Raw genomic sequence first — 16,862 nt, forward strand, 5'->3', positions numbered from 1 at the left:
AGCCTGGCTGCTTCCTGTGCAGGGTACAGTGGAACCCCCCTTTTAAGACCTCCAAAAATCTTACAAAATCGGGTCTTAAAAAGGAGGGAGTCTTAAATTGTTTTTATTTTTATTTTTTACAGAGCATAAGAACAAAAAGTCTGAGAAAATAAGGTCTTAAAAAGGAGGGAGTCTTAAAAGGGGGATTCCACTGTACACACTTTTTGCTGAAATAATTTTGCATATTGACATTGGTGTCAGTTACAACATTAGTTGAGCAAAGTATTCGTTCTGTGCACAGAAAGCAGTCGGGCTGTAGACTGTTGGTATGTGTCCAGGTGGAGGGCTGTTCTTGGTGCGTGTCTAAGTCTGGAGTAATCAGTAATCAGTAAACCGGCACGGTTGGCCTAGTGGTACGGCGTTTGCCCGGTGATCGGGAGGTCGTGGGTTCGAACCACGGCTGGGTCATACCTAAGACTTTAAAATTGGCAATCTAGTGGCTGCTCCGCCTGGCGTCTGGCATTATGGGGTTAGTGCTAGGACTGGTTGGTCCGGTGTCAGAATAATGTGACTGGGTGAGACATGAAGCCTGTGCTGCGACTTCTGTCTTGTGTGTGGCGCACGTTAAATGTCAAAGCAGCACCGCCCTGATATGGCCCTTCGTGGTCGGCTGGGCGTTAAACAAACAAACAAACAAAAAAGTGATGGCTTGCATAATGGTTTACATGGGGAAAAAAGATAGCTCTAATAACAACGCCGCTTTTCTTCTCTGAGGATTTACTGATGTAGTGATAATCTTTTTGAAATAACCATGCAGGATCATTATAATCTGTCATAGATTTTTTGTCACAGATGTCTCGTATTTGTGTATTCATTGAGAGCACAGAAGCTATCAAATGTTTTGTGATATATTCTTCATTTTCTTCCACAAAGCTTGATCTCTTTGATATTATTCTTGTTGATTGCTGCTTCGTTCTTATCTTATGAGAGAAAATACAAAACAAAACACGAATTCAACAAGTTTCGCTGTTTGATTAACTCTAAATTCATAGTCTTTGCATTGAATGGATCGGGTTTTGCTTGCTATTTACAGTAAGCGATTGGTCATGCAATCCCTGTTTCTATGCATATAGAATGATCAACAATCTGGCAAGTGAAAAGTAAAGAACTTGACGTGTTGGATGTTCAGAGAGAGTTTGTTATGTGGTCTTTCGAACATATACAGTTCAACTTGATAAGGAGCTCTTTTTTTACATTTAGTCAAGTTTTGACTAAATGTTTTAACATAGAGGGGGAATCGAAACGAGGGTCGTGGTGTATGTGTGTATGTGTGTGTGTGTAGAGCGATTCAGAGTAAACTACTGGACCGATCTTTATGAAATTTTCCATGAGAGTTCCTGGGCATGATATCCCCAGACGTTTTTTTCATTTTTTTGATAAATGTCTTTGATGACGTCATATCCTGCTTTTTGTAAAAGTTGAGGCGGCACTGTCACACCCTCATTTTTTAATAAAATTGATTGAAATTTTGGCCAAGCAATCTTCGACGAAGGCCGGACTTTGGTATTGCATTTCAGCTTAGAGGCTTAAAAATTAATTAATGACTTTGGTCATTAACCACTTGCCTGCCTTAGGACGGGTATACTCGTCCTGCGCTTGTGCAGCCGCAGCGCCTTAAGACGGGTTTACCCGTCTTCACAGTTCCGGGATTTTCCAGAAGTGCGATGTCACTGCTGACACAAAAATAGCAGCCAATGGCTTGGTAGGATACCAAGATACCTCATTCTCATGAATAACCATAAATGGTGACGCGGTTTTGCGTCTGAAGGCTATTTTCGGCCTTGGCGACAGGGTAGGGGAGAGAAATCTCGACTCGTCAAAATGGCTAACGGTGACAGTCGACCGGGCTCTAGTAGGGAAAAACAAAGCCGGACTGACGCTACAGGGGGTGCAAATGACTATGGATACTGACAGGGGAAGGGGGAGATCTTCTTTCGGACGATTCGTTGGAAACAGGTAGATGATAGTGATTATAATCCTTTCTTGGAGCGAGCAAAACAGCCACCTGTGTTTGATCCACAGGCACCGGAAGATGCGCCGGACTGATTTTTCAAAAGTTCATATTTAAACATCATTATAAGCCAAACTAATTATTATTTCCATGATTAGACACTAAAAACAGATTCTTGGTTCAATTTCCCTTAAAAATAACATAGGTTTTACTTACCTACCTACTGCCAGTTTGGAACTAGAATTTTTTTGTGAATTATTACACCCCGAACTCCAATATTCCCTGGCAGTCAGGAATGCACATACGCAAGTTTTGATTGGCAGCGAAAGGGTTAAAAATCTGAAAATTGTAATTAAAATTTTTTTTTTATAAAATGATCCAAAATTACGTTCATCTTATTCTTCATCATTTTCTGATTCCAAAAACATATAAATATGTTATATTTGGATTAAAAACAATCTCTGAAAATTAAATATATAAAAATTATGATTAAAATTAAATTTCCGAAATCGATTTAAAAACAATTTCATCTTATTCCTTGTCGGTTCCTGATTCCAAAAACATATAGATATGATATGTTTGGATTAAAAACACGCTCAGAAAGTTAAAACAAAGAGAGGCACAGAAAAGCGTGCTGTGCAGCACAGCGAAACCACTACCGCGCTAAACAGGCTCGTCAGTTTCACTCCGTTTTGCACAAGCGGCGGACTACGGTTATTGTGAAAAAATGCAGTGCATTCAGTTTCATTCTGTGAGTTCCACAGCTTGACTAAATGTAGTAATTTTGCCTTACGCAACTTGTTTTTTTATAATGTTGCTGAACATTTCAGAATGAATTGAACTTTTAATTGTTCTTTAAATCTGCATGCAATAACATGGTTTTATTCAACTCTGATTGAGATTTTGGACAAGTGTGTGTATGATTTTGCTTTAGTCAGTCTGTTGGTACATTGTATATGTCAGTACATGTGCCAATGCACAACTGCACTGGCAGAATTTTCTGCTGTCAAGTTGTTGTGGTTGATGAATGTAAAACTTCATTACTTTACATGTTATTAATGAATGTTTATTATGTATGTGTGTAAGTTTAAAGTGTAGAATTTAACTAGTTTCTTTGTGTTCCAGACCAAGCGCCAAAAAGCAGAGTTATCAGAACTCAAGACCAAATCTGGAACAGTTAAATCGGATCATCAGAACGTCACGGTGAGTTTTGCACTGAGGTTGACCTTTCTTTGGATAGATTATGTTTGGAAATAACGCCTCATGATTTTTAAGAGTTAGCAATGTTCGCTTAACCGGTCAGCCGCGTGCGGGGATATAGCTCAGTTGGTAGCGCGCTGGATTTGTATTCAATTGGCCGCTGTCAGCGTGAGTTCAAACCCACGTTCGGCGGAAATTTATTTTTCAGAGTCAACTTTGTGTGCAGACTCTCTTCGGTGTCCGAACACCCCCCGTGTACACTACATTGGGGTGTGCACGTTAAAGATCCCACGATTGACAAAAGGGAATATGCGCGATATAAGCCTCCTATTGATTGATTGAGTGGCTTTCTTCAGTGTCTGAGGCATAACTCTGCCACAGCGCTTGACAATTCTCACAAAGCGTTTTCCTGATAACGTCTAGTACTAAGTCATTGAGTCAAACAAAAAGGTACTAATACAAGTAGAACACACAAAACCTTTTGTTCATCCCAGGGGACACATAATTATACGAAACAGATTTTAGATATCAACTTTTACTTGTTATCTTAAAAGGAAACTATTCTCATAGTAATACATGTAGTTATGAACTAAGAACATTTAAATGTACCACAGGACTATTTTCAGATAGTTTGCAGAAAAAGAGAGAGAGAATACAGGGTGTACAAAATCTGACTTCATTATGAGCAGATCAACAGGTGATCCAGCATCTGCAAAGATGAAACATATTAATGTAGTATGAATCACTGCTTGTGTTGATTTTGTTTTCTTGTGTTCTTGTGTTTCAGTTACACAACGAAGTGCTGAAAACTCAGGTAACATCACTGCAGACAGAGGTTGCTGAGCTGAAAGAACAACTCGCCAAGAAAACTGATGACGTCAAGGTCAAGGATAAAAAGGTAAGTGTTTGGTTCAGCTCATGGAAGGGAGAAGGGTGGCCATTGAAGGAAGAGGATAATGTTTTTGTTGAGAACTTTCCTTATGAGGTAGCTGTGAAGCCAGCAGAGGGATTGTCATCTGTTTTATTCATAGTTAATATGTAAAGCGCGGAGAGCACGATTCTTCATGGTTCGAGCTATTATTATTGTTATCACATGTACATGTATAACATGTACTATTTTAGATATGCTTTAAAAAAAACAATACTGCATGTTTAGAGTTACTTTTCTCTTAAAACGTTTGGCAAGAGTGCTGTGATGTATTCTATTTGCTGAACAAAATGAGGAGGTACAACAACCAGTATTGCTGGTTTTGTGAAGTTGCCTCTGTTCTTTTGCATGTGTGTGCTTGTGCCTGCGTTTGTGCCTGCATGCATATGTGAAAATACAGTTAGCTAAGCAAAATGAGAGCATCTCTGCTGTTAAAGGCTATGTCATACCATTATTTTTGAGTCACTTGAGAAAAAGTGACTCTATGTAATCGGTCAGTGTTAGTCTGTCCGGCCGGCCGGCCGTCCGGCCGGCCGTCCGGCCGTCCGTAGACACCACCTTAACGTTGGACTTTTCTCGCAAACTATCAAAGCGATCGGGCTCATATTTTGTTTAGTCGTGACCTCCAATGACCTCTACACTTTAACGATGGTTTCGTTGACCTTTGACCTTTTTCAAGGTCACAGGTCAGCGTCAAAGTAAAAATTAGACATTTTATATCTTTGACAAAGTTCATCGGATGTGATTGAAACTTTGTAGGATTATTCTTTACATCAAAGTATTTACATCTGTAGCCTTTTACGAACGTTATCAGAAAAACAAGGGAGATAACTAGCCTTTTCTGTTCGGCAACACACAACTTAACGTTGGGCTTTTCTCGGAAACTATAAAAGTGACCGGGCTCAAATTTTATGTGAACGTGACTCATTGTGTTGTGAATAGCAATTTCTTCCTGTCCATCTGATGCCTCATATAATATTCAGAACTGCGAAAGTGACTCGATCGAGCGTTTGCTCTTCTTGTTAATATTTGATTGTGTCAACTTTCCAAGAGCATGTTTTGAAGGAATTTGTTATTCGTTTTAATTATTGCATTCTTTCCTTTACAGAGCAAAGATGGAGAAAAGGAGACCAAAAAACTGCAGGAAGCCAAGCACAAGTTGGAACAGAATCTTTACAAGGTAAGCTGCTTGTACTTGTGTGTATTGATCATGATCCATTTATTGTGCTTTTCACAGCTCTGTCTATCTGTGTACCTACACCATCAAGAGCCAAATTTAAAACAACTACATGTATTTCACTTAATGTTTGGGGGAAGGGGGCATGTGTGTGTGTGGAGGGTGGGGGGGTGGGGCAGCGTGTGCTCTGGGGGCACAAACAATCTTGATATCTACAATTTTATCTATCAAGTATATTGGAACATTTATTGTGATAAGAAAATCAATTGTAGATAATCAGGTGTGTTGTGGTTACAATTGTCCATTATGTGTTTGAAAAGAATCACGATTATCATTGTGTAATACTTTCATGCCTTGTGACTGTTTGCAGAAAGAAAACGAGCTACAGAGGCAGGGCGATGAGAATGAGAACCTGAAGACAACCATCCAGAGTCTCACCGACCAGGTGCAACTTCTGGACACCAGCAAACAACAGGTGTGATATTTAAACCACAAGCTAGAAAGGACAGGTTACTTGGCTTGATTTGAGTGTTTTGAATTTTTGTAACTGGCAAAGAAAATCCAACAACATCACAATATCTAAACATTTTACCTGGCAAGGTTTTGAGGCCCTAGCCCCTAGCTTCGTCAAGGTTGATAGATCAGTCTTATTTTCCTTCAGTTGGGTTTATGCCACAGACGAAATGGGACTATGACCCTTACTGTATTGCTCAAATTGTCAAATAGTATGTCAAATTGTACTTGGTAAGAACTTTCTAATGTCTATGAAGTGCATTCATAGCAATCAAAAGAGTAATCCTATTTATTTATTTAGCCCAAAAATTATGTGTTTTCAGACACAGGTAACACTCTTGTCTCATCTCCGCCAACATCTGCGTGTCAGTATTTAACAGGAAGTCATTATTACAAACATGTTATGTTGTGTTGTTATTTTACTGGGTTGAACTGTTGTTATTTTTGCGGTTAAATGTATACATTGTTACTAGTTCTGGAATTGTTTTTTCTTTCCTGGTTCTGGTGTTTATTGCCTGTCGTTAATGTTTATTCTGTAGTCTCAAGTTGGCGTACAGGAGTGAGACTGTAAGGCAGTAAAATAGTCTTGTTGCTAGATTTGGCTTACATTACATTAACATGGGTGGGATTCTGCCGGTATATACCGGAAATCCGGATTCAATTATGACCTGTTTTATTTTTCCTCTTTTTACATTTAGTCAAGTTTTGACTAAATGTTTTAACATAGAGGGGGAATCGAGACGAGGGTCATGGTGTGTCTGTGTCTGTGTCTGTGTCTGTGCGTGTGTGTGTGTGTGTGTGTGTGTGTGTGTGTGTGCGTGTGTGTGTGTGTGTATAACGCGATTCTGAGAAACTACTGGACCGATCTTCATGAAACTTAACATGAGAGTTCCTGAGTATTATATCTCCAGACGGTTTTTTTCTCAGTTTTTGGATAAATATCTTTGATGACGTCATATCCGGCTTTTTGTGAAAGTTGAGGCGGCACTGTCACGCTCTCATTTTTCAACCAATTTGGTTTAAATTTTGGTCAAGTAATCTTCGACGAAGCCCGGACTCTGGTATTGCATTTCAGCTTGGAGGCTTAAAAGTTAATGAATGAGTTTGCTCATTAAAGTTGTCATTAAAATCGATTTTTCGCAAACAGATTTAAAATTGATTGCATCGTATTCTTCATCAAATTTGGAATCTAAAAATATATACATGTCATGTTTACTCTTAAAATGTGATCACAATTAACGAAAATAGGTTAATTAGTACTTCGATTATTAGTTAAGAAATCGATCCAAAAACATATAAACATAATATGTTGTATTCGAAACAAGCTCAGAAAGTTAAAAAGAATGCAGAAAAGCGCGCTTTCCTGCTTACCGCAGTACGCTATTTCGCTATTCTTGCATGTCAGTTTCACTTCGTATTGCACGGGGAAATTGAGCGACTTCCTTGCCGTGTGGAGTGACGAATCTGTTTTGTCTTGGTGAAAAAAACCGCAGTGCGTTCAGTTTCATTCTGTGAGTTCCACAGCTTGACTAAATGTAGTAATTTCGCCTTACGCGACTTGTTTGTTGTTGTTGTTGTTGTTGTTGTTGTTGTTGTTGTTGTTGTTGTTGTTGTTGTTGTTGTTGTTGTTGTTGTTGTTGTTGTTGTTGTTGTTGTTGTTGTTGTTGTTGTTGTTGTTGTTGTTGTTGTTGTTGGTTCGGTTCAGGATTCATGACATTTTTCAGTCCCACCCATGCATTAAATTAATGTAACCTCAACCTAGTCTAGCAAGTATGTTACTGCTTTACATTGATTAATGTTGATATTTGTTGTCTTTACAGTTGCTGGCAGAGGCTGATGACTGGAAAGAAAAGTGAGTGACTTTTGATTGTGCACACAATCAGATCTATCCAGGCTTTCACATGGAATAAGAGAACTTTTCACTCGGACACATACCCAAAATCAACTGCCTGGCTGCTTCGTTAGAAGTGTGGAATTGTTTTTGCTGAATTAATTTTGTGAGTGACACCTACGTTAATCTGTGAAATGAATTCATCCCAAAATTCAAACTGTCTGCACGGGAAGAAGGAGGTTTGTTGATTTTTGGCATGCGTCTTTGTTGAAGGATGTTCCTTCCTATCCCACGTAAAACATTAAACAGATCTGTGGTGAGGATCATCATTGCTTTTCCAGGAAGGTATATTGCACCTTTAACAATTGCATTTAGGAACCATTTGACAATTGCATTTAGGATAAAACCTTAAATGGTTTCATATGAGATATCCCCTCAAAAAGAATTGGTGTGTTAATTACATCTTGCCTGTCTTCTCATTATTTGTTTAGGCCAAAAAAAAAAAATAGGTGTGGTTACGGTAACATAGCCAAACAAAATAGGATAGGATAAGGTAGGCAATCACTTCTTTTTTTTTTTTACTTTTTTTTCTAATGTGTACAAATTAAACCTACTTGACAGGGAAATAAGTGTGCGACTCGGGCGATTTCGCTTTCATTGCGTTTTCTGCACTCGTTTTGTTTTTTGTTTTTGATAAATGTAATAGAAAGTTATAGAGTCGGCCCCTAAAAATAGGGTAGGTCGGGTTACCGTAACCACACCTATTTTTTTTTTAGGCCTTAGTATAAAAATGCAAATTTTTCTGTTTGTAAACTTTATGCATGGATAAGCGGTATGGACTAGCAGAAGAGCTTTACATATGCTTCCACAAGCCAGATAATGTGGACATTTTAAAAGAGCAATGTGCTCTTGTTAAGAATAGATTTCAGCCTTCATGTTTCATATTTCAGATATGGGACTGGTCCGATTTTTATCGGAATTCCGATATTTTCCTTAGCTCACAGACCATTCTTGAGATCGATGCAAATTCGTTGAGAAAAAAGGGGGGAGGGGGGTGGTGGTATGAACCGTTCAGCTGAAGCTGTCTGCGTCTGAAGTCAGTGCATTCGCACCCCAGCACTTGCGTGAACCCATAGGTGGTGGTATGAACCGTTCAGCTGAAGCTGTCTGCGTCTGAACTTGAAGTCAGTGCATTCGCACCCCAGCACTCGCGTGAACCCATAGTAGTATCATGGGTCGCGTTTGATTGGCTGTCGATCTCCGACGATTATCGCCGGGGCTTAATTATTCATAGATGGCAGTTTGTGGGTTGTTTTGATTGGCTGCCGATCTCCAAACACCGAAGGTGAAAAAGGTAGCATCGACATGGCGTCTGGATTCCGTATTGTTTTGTCGGCTGTGGAAGCTCTTACGATCGACCACCAAAGTGTGAAAAACAAGTGGAAAGCCAACTGGCTGTCAGAAGAAGTGACTGTCACTATCAACAAGAAAGAAAGGCGCCAGCTCATTGGCGACAGTATCGCCAAGATATCCATTCCCGGTCAGGCCGTGTGCACGTGGTGCGACAACGGCCACTGCTTGGTGAAATACGGACTTGGTGTAGCATCTATGCATGGGGCAAGCTAGGAAAAGTTAACTCTCGCTGCAAACCACGCCCACTCAAGAATCCGGTCGGCGATTTGGCTCCGGACCCCAGGGTCAGGTTACGGCAAAGTACGTCGATTTGAGTGGTTGGTTGTGGACGATACTGACCGGTACCACTAGCAGATACATAGGGCTAGAGGTGCATCGACATTTTTTTCGCCAGGTCGCGAGAATTCTATAAAATAAATGCAAACGAACTTTTGTCATTTTTTTCTTTTTGCGATAGGGCGAGTGCACCACTGAAATTAGTTGATGAGAACGTAGTCGGGTGTTTCATCTTTCATTAGCAACTGAAAAAATAAGGGGAAAGTTTTGTGTGTGTGTGTGATTGTTATAAATCACACTTTTGTTTAAAATGCTAAAACATATTATTCTTGTGGGTTTTATAGCTTTTTAAAAAGGCATGATCTCATTTTTTGCTATCAGGAGAGGCCCCAAAATGGCCTTATAATTCTATCATTCATTTTCCGAAGCCCCCCTGAACCCCCTACCGGGGTGTTGCCCCTGGACCCCGGCTCACTTTCCTACTTTTTGAACATTTGCTGGTCTCATGTTTCATATTTGCTTTTTGTGTCACAGAGTGGATGAGCTGAAGGAACGTTTGGATCAAGTCGAGCAGGAGAATCGTCAATCTCAGGAAACCATTTCTTTCAAAGACAACGAATTAGAGGTAACATTATCTTTGGCCTTTCCATTTAATCATTGTACAGGCATGAAAATTCTCCGTATTTTCCGTATTTTTGAAAAAAATAAACCGTTTTTTTCTTCCTAGTCATAGTTATAGTAAAATAGTTTTGGGGCCATGTTTGAATCCAATTTTAAGGCTCAGATAGCACCAAATTGCACCCTTGAAAAACAAAATTTCCGGGGGGGCATGCCCCCGGACCCCCCTAGAGTCGCCTGCGAAACTTGGCGCTACGGGCCTTCGAATTTTGTTTTCAGTATTTTTTTTTTTTTAAAGTTTTCATGCTTGATTGTAGCATCTTGTTCATGCTAAAAACAAGTATCCATTGCCCCAGGAAAATATTTCTCCTTAGGTAGAAGGCATTCTGTCTTTATCTGTATCTTTTGACGTTCCTTGAAACTGACTGACTGTAGACAAACTTAATAACTGTCTTTTTTCGGATCAAAATATTATTAGTGTGCAAAATCCAGCAAAACTTTTGAATACTGTTTATCTTGTTGATGCTTATTAATGATACAGTACACACAGAATTGCCTTTGATCTGGACAAGATGCATCTGTCATTATCTTGCAAGATGTCTGAGTGAAAGCTCTTTATTTTGTTGTTATTGATTGGATTTCTTGAGCTCTTGATTTTAAGTTCAAAGTACATGTATACCTGTCGTTTTTGTTCAGTACATTTCTTACTGTGGTTTCCAGGTGATGAAAGATTGCTACCTGCAGTTGAAATCACTTCTGAAAGGTGGCGGGGATGGAGAGGATGAGGAGGCCATTGATGCAGGTAAGTTACTTTGTCTTTCCCTGTATGCTTGTCCGTCTCTTTGTTTCTGTTTGTTTAGCTTTCTTTTGTTCTTTTTCTGTGTGCTTGTCTGTTTGTTTATTCCATTCTGTTTGCTCATCTTTCTAATGGTCCTTTTTCTGTATGCATGTTTGTTTATTAGATCTTTCGCTTCATTGATCAAGCTTTCTTTTATTCACTTTTTTTCTTCTGTTCTGTATGTGAACATCCCTAAATTCTGAAGTTAGCAAACAGACTGCAGAGTAGTTCTTTTGAGAGTTTGTAAAGAGCAGAAAGTGCTGGTTTGGTCAAAGCTCAACATGCAGTCTTCCTGTTGCTATGGAGATTGAAACTTGATGTTACTTGTGTCTGTTAGGCCAAAAAAAATAATAGGTGTGGTTACGGTAACATAGCCAAAAAAAATAGGGTAGGAAGGTAGGCAATCACTTTTTTTTTTTTTAACTTTTTTTTTCTAATGTGTACAAATTAAACCTACTTGACAGGGAAATAAGTGTACGACTCGGGCGCTTTCGCTTTCATTGCGTTTTCTGCACTCGTTTACTTGTTTTTTGTGTGTATTTTTTTGACAAATGTAATGAAAAGTTATAGGGTCGGCCCAAAAAAATAGTGTAGGTCGGGTTACCGTAACCACACCTATTTTTTTTTTTGGCCTTATGGTAAAAGTTCAGGCATGAGCATGCATCTTCAGGCTGAAAACCTTCAATAAAATAACATCACACAGCATAAAAGCACGGCTTTCCTTTTCAGTCTGTCGCCTCTGTGGGCACTTAAAGGGCAGAGAAAGTTGTGAATTGTATCGATTTTTATTGGTGCTATGTCCACAGACTTTTATCTTCGCTTATTGTTTATTTTCAGCCAGCGATGAAGAGTTGCAGGAGAAGATCAAAGCCATGATGGACGTGAGCAAGGTGAGTGAACCGTTTTGAAGTGAACAATTTGAGAGAAAAATAACCAGAATAAGCCACACAAAAAAGCATGCAAAATTACAGACAGAAAGATATACATACACTTGAACAACCAAGTGACAAAAACAAAAACAGACAACCAAGATCACAAGCACCAACACAACTCTGACCTGATTGGACTAATGTTTATTGATCGCTTTGAAAGAGTGTCGGAAACACATTTGTAGACTGGATGGAATACTCTTTGATGGAATAAAGAGCAAATGTGCTATTTGGGACAATTAGTAAAAGGAGTTGGGGGGAGTGTGGGGGTGATTGAAGAAGTAATATTCAAGGTATCTTCATTCTATCATAGACCAAATAGCCTGGATTGCCAACTCGTCACGTGACCCTTCGAGGTTACGACGCTCGACTTTCAGGGGCGCTTAGCGTCCGGTTTGAAAGGCCAGCGATTCGAAGACAGTGAAAAGAAAGCACGCTCCAGTTATTTGTGACAATGGGAGGTGACAATGAACTGGATTTTCCAAAACTCCAAACTAAACTTAACAAAACTCATCGAAAAACATGTTCCATATGCACTTTAGCTGAGTTTATTTTAGCATTTTCAGAACTTACCTCGGCAACTTCGTCCATGTTTACAATCGACACCGGATATGACATCCCCCTGATTTCTGAAAGGCCATGTAAGCGTAGGTTCCTAAATGCGAGAGGCCGCTACCTCGTAATAGAGAGAAAGAGCGGAGAGAGAGCTAGTTGGCTGTCCAGGATAAATGGTCTATGATTCTATGAGGGAAAGAGGGAGGGAGTGCTATTGGTCAAGATCAGGGACAGTGTTCTGTGTTTCTGTCTTTCATTTCTTGTGAGCGCTTCATGTTTCAGAAGTGCGCTACAAGAAATTGCATCTGTTTGAACAAAATTGTTCTTGTTTCTGTGCCCCAGGTGAATGCTACGTTACGCGCTGTACAAGAAGAGAAAGACAACTTGGGCAACAAACTGAAAATCGAAAACGATGCTCGCCGAGAATTAGAAGGTGAGCATTTATCGCAGAAAAGCAGCAGGGTTGATTTACAGTAGCTCTTTAAAAAATGTTAAACTGTCTCTTTCCAGTGAGTAGCTTTGAGCTGTGACCTCACAAACAGTCAGGGCTGCCGGAGGGCGGAGTCGAGTCAAATCAGGATATCAGAATGTTAGCTGTATCGGCATCAGGTTGCCAGGCATACTATCACTCTGTGTGTACTCTGGCTTCTTCCTCTTGTTCCAGCATTTAACTGGTCAAGGCCACACTGCATCAAAATCAAATTTGCAATTCCACCATCAGAGTTGAATAACTTGAGCTGTAATTTACACCTGGTTGCGTTTTGATTGCTCTCTCAGCGACCATGCCTAACTCGGGTCAGGCTGTCTCAGTGTGCTGTGAAATGTTGAGTGAGTAAATTGAGTACAGAGGAACCCCCTTTTAAGACCTCCAAAAATCTGAACAAATCAGGTCTTTAAAAGGAGGGAGTCTTAAAATGGGGGTAAATTTACAGAGGTTATGAACAGAGTGTCTCAGAAAACGGTCTTAACCCCTTCACTGCCCACCCCGTATGTAATACGTGGTCATTTTCAGTTTGTCGTACGCCCATAATCATACGTGGGATTTGTGTCAACAACATTTCAGGACATTTCTGAAAACTAAATGGGAGGTAACCACTGTCCAACAACTTGTAGGGGTTCTAAACACAGTTCTTTCCCATAGACCGTTCGGATAAGTTGCTAAAGTTGCTACCACGTGTTGAAAATGCAGTTATACTGTGGCAGTGAAGGGGTTAAAAGGGAGGAAGTCTTAAATTTGGGGTTCCGCTGTTTTACATTGAACCAAATTCTTTGCTGTTTTCTTGCTTTGCTTTGCTGATGTTAAATCTTCTTGTTTCTTCTCCCGTACATTTGTTTTGATTAAAATGAACAGGTGTCTCAGCAGATGTCAGTGCAAAAAGTGAGCATGAGTATGATGGTATTTCTCACAAAATTTTTGGGAATTTTCACATGGATTATTTTTTACCCAGAGGAATGCTAGCTGCAATAGTATGGTGGCTTTTTCTGCATGTTAAAATTCAAGTTTTCCTTTTAATGGGCTACTGCAGAAAGTTATACATTTCAATTCTACGTAATCATTATGCATGTTGTGTGCACAGAGGGGGAACATTGTGCACTTTTCTATGGGAATGAAAAATATTCTATCGATCCAATAAACCAGTAGATTGTTGTTCTTTGAATGCAACGGAATTGACTAACTCTGTTACTGCACCATCAGTATTACCTTTCTAAGTGCAGCTGTTCGACCAAATTGGGTATGCACCGTTTTCATGAGTTGACTCTCTTGTTGGCTGTACTCAGTACAATTGTGTCTGTCAATGCAGCTACCCATCACCCCTGACACATGACACATGACACATGACACACAGTCATCAACATATGAAATTCATATGAGAAATTTGTGTATTCATTGTAAATTAAATTACATATTCTTACTCCGAGTCACATATTTAGCATTGACGCAGTCGAGATGCTAGGTTGACTGAAAAACGCTATCCCGTCTATAGTATAAGGGAAGCAACCCAAGCAAAAAAGTAGCAAGCTTGCTACCCTGGGTTGCCTCCCGTAGCGTGCATCACGCCACAGATCTCGTACCCGATACGAGACACCCTCATTCGACATCTTTCAGCCAGAGAGACAGGTCGTGCTTGATTTCGCTCCTAGGCCGGTTTTGCTGTCTGCTTGACACCTACCGGCCTCGGCTCCCCGTCTGCTCATAGCTGTTTCTAGCGGTGAGATTGTTCCTTTTTGTTGTTGTTTGCATTGTCATTCTGCTGAGAATTTTTCCGTCCGCGGACTTACGAATTTTGCTCAGTAGTTTGTTGCTGTGGCCGCCATTTTGGTCGCCATTTTTCGCTTACACGTGGTGTTTTTTGCTGGTTAGTTTGGGTCCGTGCTACGGACTTTGAGCGTTTACCAGTAGCATTGGTAGCTGCTTGTAGCTGGTACGTTAGTGCTAGTTTATTCTGCTGAAGTTTTACGTCCTAGAGACTTGTGTATTTTCAGTAGTTTGTTTTTCTCGTGTGACAGCATGTCTGATAGTGAGAAAAGCGAGCGGCTAAGGCCGAGGTTAGGGGCAAAGGCCCTGTTAAACCTAAGTCCTCGGCTTCCACCTCTTCTGCTAGGAACCCCACGGTTCACGTTTCTGACCCGAAGACTAACTTCGTTTTTCCTGTGCCTATTTAGACTCCGGAGGAAACTTCGTCTGGCTCGCGGGCGGCGGGTGTGGCCGCTACCACGGCCGTTTCTACCCCTGTACCTGCGCCGGAGGCTGGCGCTCTTGTTGCTAGCCTTTTGTCTTCTTTGATTCCAGAAATTCGGACGCTCGTTCGTACAGAAATGTCGCGGACGGACCCTGTTTCCAGCTCTGCCTCCCTCCCGGGGGTGTGCGACCCTCGGTCGTTGGCTTCCTTTGTTCCTGATCACCTGTCCAGCCTGCTGGCTTCTGTGATGGCTCTGGAGTCCGTGCACAGGGAGGCGTTTCTCTTCTCGGCCGGCGCTCGGTGGCTTCCGCTTGCGGGAGTGCACCTGAGCAGGTCCCTTTGGGGATACGGTCGACACAAGGTATGTGCTCGCAGCAGCCGTCCGCGGCAGCTGCACTTCCGGTTCCCGGAAGTAGTGGTTCACTGGTTGCGGACAGACCATGGTCCCCTCCGGTTCGAGCTGCGCTTTACGTAAGCAGTCGTTCGCGGCAGCTTCCTTCCGGCTCCGGCCGGAAGTGGTGGTTCACTGGTTGCGGACAGACCATGGTCCCCTCCGGTTCGAGCTGCTCTTTACGTAAGCAGTCGTTCGCGGCAGCTTCCTTCCGGCTCCGGCCGGAAGTGGTGGTTCACTGGTTGCGGACAGACCATGGTCCCATCCGGTTCGAGCTGCGCTTTACGTAAGCAGCCGTTCGCGGCAGCTTCGCTTCCGGCTCCGGCCGGAAGTGTTGGTTCACTGGTTTGCGGACAGCCCATGGTCCCTTCCGGTTCGAGCCTTGCCCTGCTACAGCAGCCGGTTCCGGCAGCTGCTCTTCCTGCCTGGGCAGGAAATGTAGGTCAAACGGGTCGTGCACAGTCATCTGTCACTTCCGGTTCCGGCCTAGGGCTTCCGGGTTGTGGCTTGCAGACTCCTCAGCACCAGCTATGGCATAGTTCTGCTGTTGCGTCTGCACTCCCTGCTCCTCCCGGCTTTTCCGGTTCGGTTCCCGCTGCTTCCGTTGTGTCGCCGGCGAATTTCGAATACGGTGGTTCTCCTGGGCATACAGGCTTTTTGCCTCTGTTGGGACAGCAGCAGCCACCCACTTCGGTGGTGGTTGCTAGCTCCTCTCTTCAGCTGCCTTCGGTTGTTGGTGACTCTCATCTTCCTCTTAGTCAGGGGTGCGAGTTTCATCGATGGCTAACAGGATGGGCGTTCGGCTTACGGCCTTCCCTCGCAGCGTCATTTGTCGGGTTCTTTTGGCTATGAGCCGTCCCCTTCAGGTGGCGTTTCGGACTTCGGGTCCGTGTGCGAGGAGCAGCTGCCTTCGGCGGCTCTGGCCAGCTTCCGAATTTACGTCAGCAGTCGTTCGCGGCAGCCGCTTCCAGCTTCGGCCGGAAGTAGAGGTTCACTTGCTAGTGCACAGACTACTGTCACGTCTGGTTCGAGCCTCGTCCTATGACAGCGGTCGCCCGCGACAGCTGTTCTTCCGGTTCCGACCGGAAGTGTAGGTTCACTGGTTAGTGCACAGGCTACTGTCACGTCCGGTTCGAGCCTTGCCTTACGTCGGCAGTCGTACGCGACAGCGGCACTTCCGGTTCACGGAAGTAGTGCCTCGTTGGAAGGTGGACAAATAATGATCCCATCCTGCTTGAGCGGCGCTATACGTAAGCAGTCGTTCGCGACAGCTTCTCTTCCGGCTCCGGCTGGAAATGTTAGTTCATCGGCATGTGGGCAGCCCATGGCCCTTTCCGGTTTGAGCTTTGCCCTTTGCACGGCAGCCATTTCCGGCAGCTTCGCTTCCGGCCTTGGCAGGAGGGTAGGTCAAGCGGGTAGTGCACAGGTTACTGTCACTTCCGGTTCTGGCCTACGGCCTACCTTTGGGTTCCGAGCTTCAGCTCGTAGGTGGCTCAGCACCAGCTTTGGCATAGCACTGCTG

At 42.4% G+C, this 16,862-nt stretch overlaps 1 protein-coding gene across 2 annotated transcripts in view; it reads left to right on the forward strand.

Moving 5' to 3' along the window:
• LOC138952427 (transport and Golgi organization protein 1 homolog) overlaps positions 1 to 16,862 on the forward strand; it is a 59,520-nt gene that overhangs the window by 20,206 nt on the left and 22,452 nt on the right. Inside the window, exons 14-23 of one of the 2 annotated variants that reach the window (XM_070324095.1) lie at positions 3,116 to 3,193; positions 3,978 to 4,088; positions 5,227 to 5,298; positions 5,666 to 5,770; positions 7,629 to 7,660; positions 9,863 to 9,953; positions 10,667 to 10,748; positions 11,622 to 11,674; positions 12,611 to 12,701; positions 13,046 to 13,096. In XM_070324095.1, coding sequence (XP_070180196.1) covers positions 3,116 to 3,193; positions 3,978 to 4,088; positions 5,227 to 5,298; positions 5,666 to 5,770; positions 7,629 to 7,660; positions 9,863 to 9,953; positions 10,667 to 10,748; positions 11,622 to 11,674; positions 12,611 to 12,701; positions 13,046 to 13,096 — 766 coding nt within the window. The remainder of the gene's footprint in view (positions 1 to 3,115; positions 3,194 to 3,977; positions 4,089 to 5,226; positions 5,299 to 5,665; positions 5,771 to 7,628; positions 7,661 to 9,862; positions 9,954 to 10,666; positions 10,749 to 11,621; positions 11,675 to 12,610; positions 12,702 to 13,045; positions 13,097 to 16,862) is intronic. The other variant, XM_070324094.1, reaches the window with a different exon arrangement.

The sequence above is a fragment of the Littorina saxatilis genome, linkage group LG17 (assembly GCF_037325665.1).
Source record: "Littorina saxatilis isolate snail1 linkage group LG17, US_GU_Lsax_2.0, whole genome shotgun sequence".
NCBI lineage: Eukaryota > Metazoa > Mollusca > Gastropoda > Littorinimorpha > Littorinidae > Littorina > Littorina saxatilis.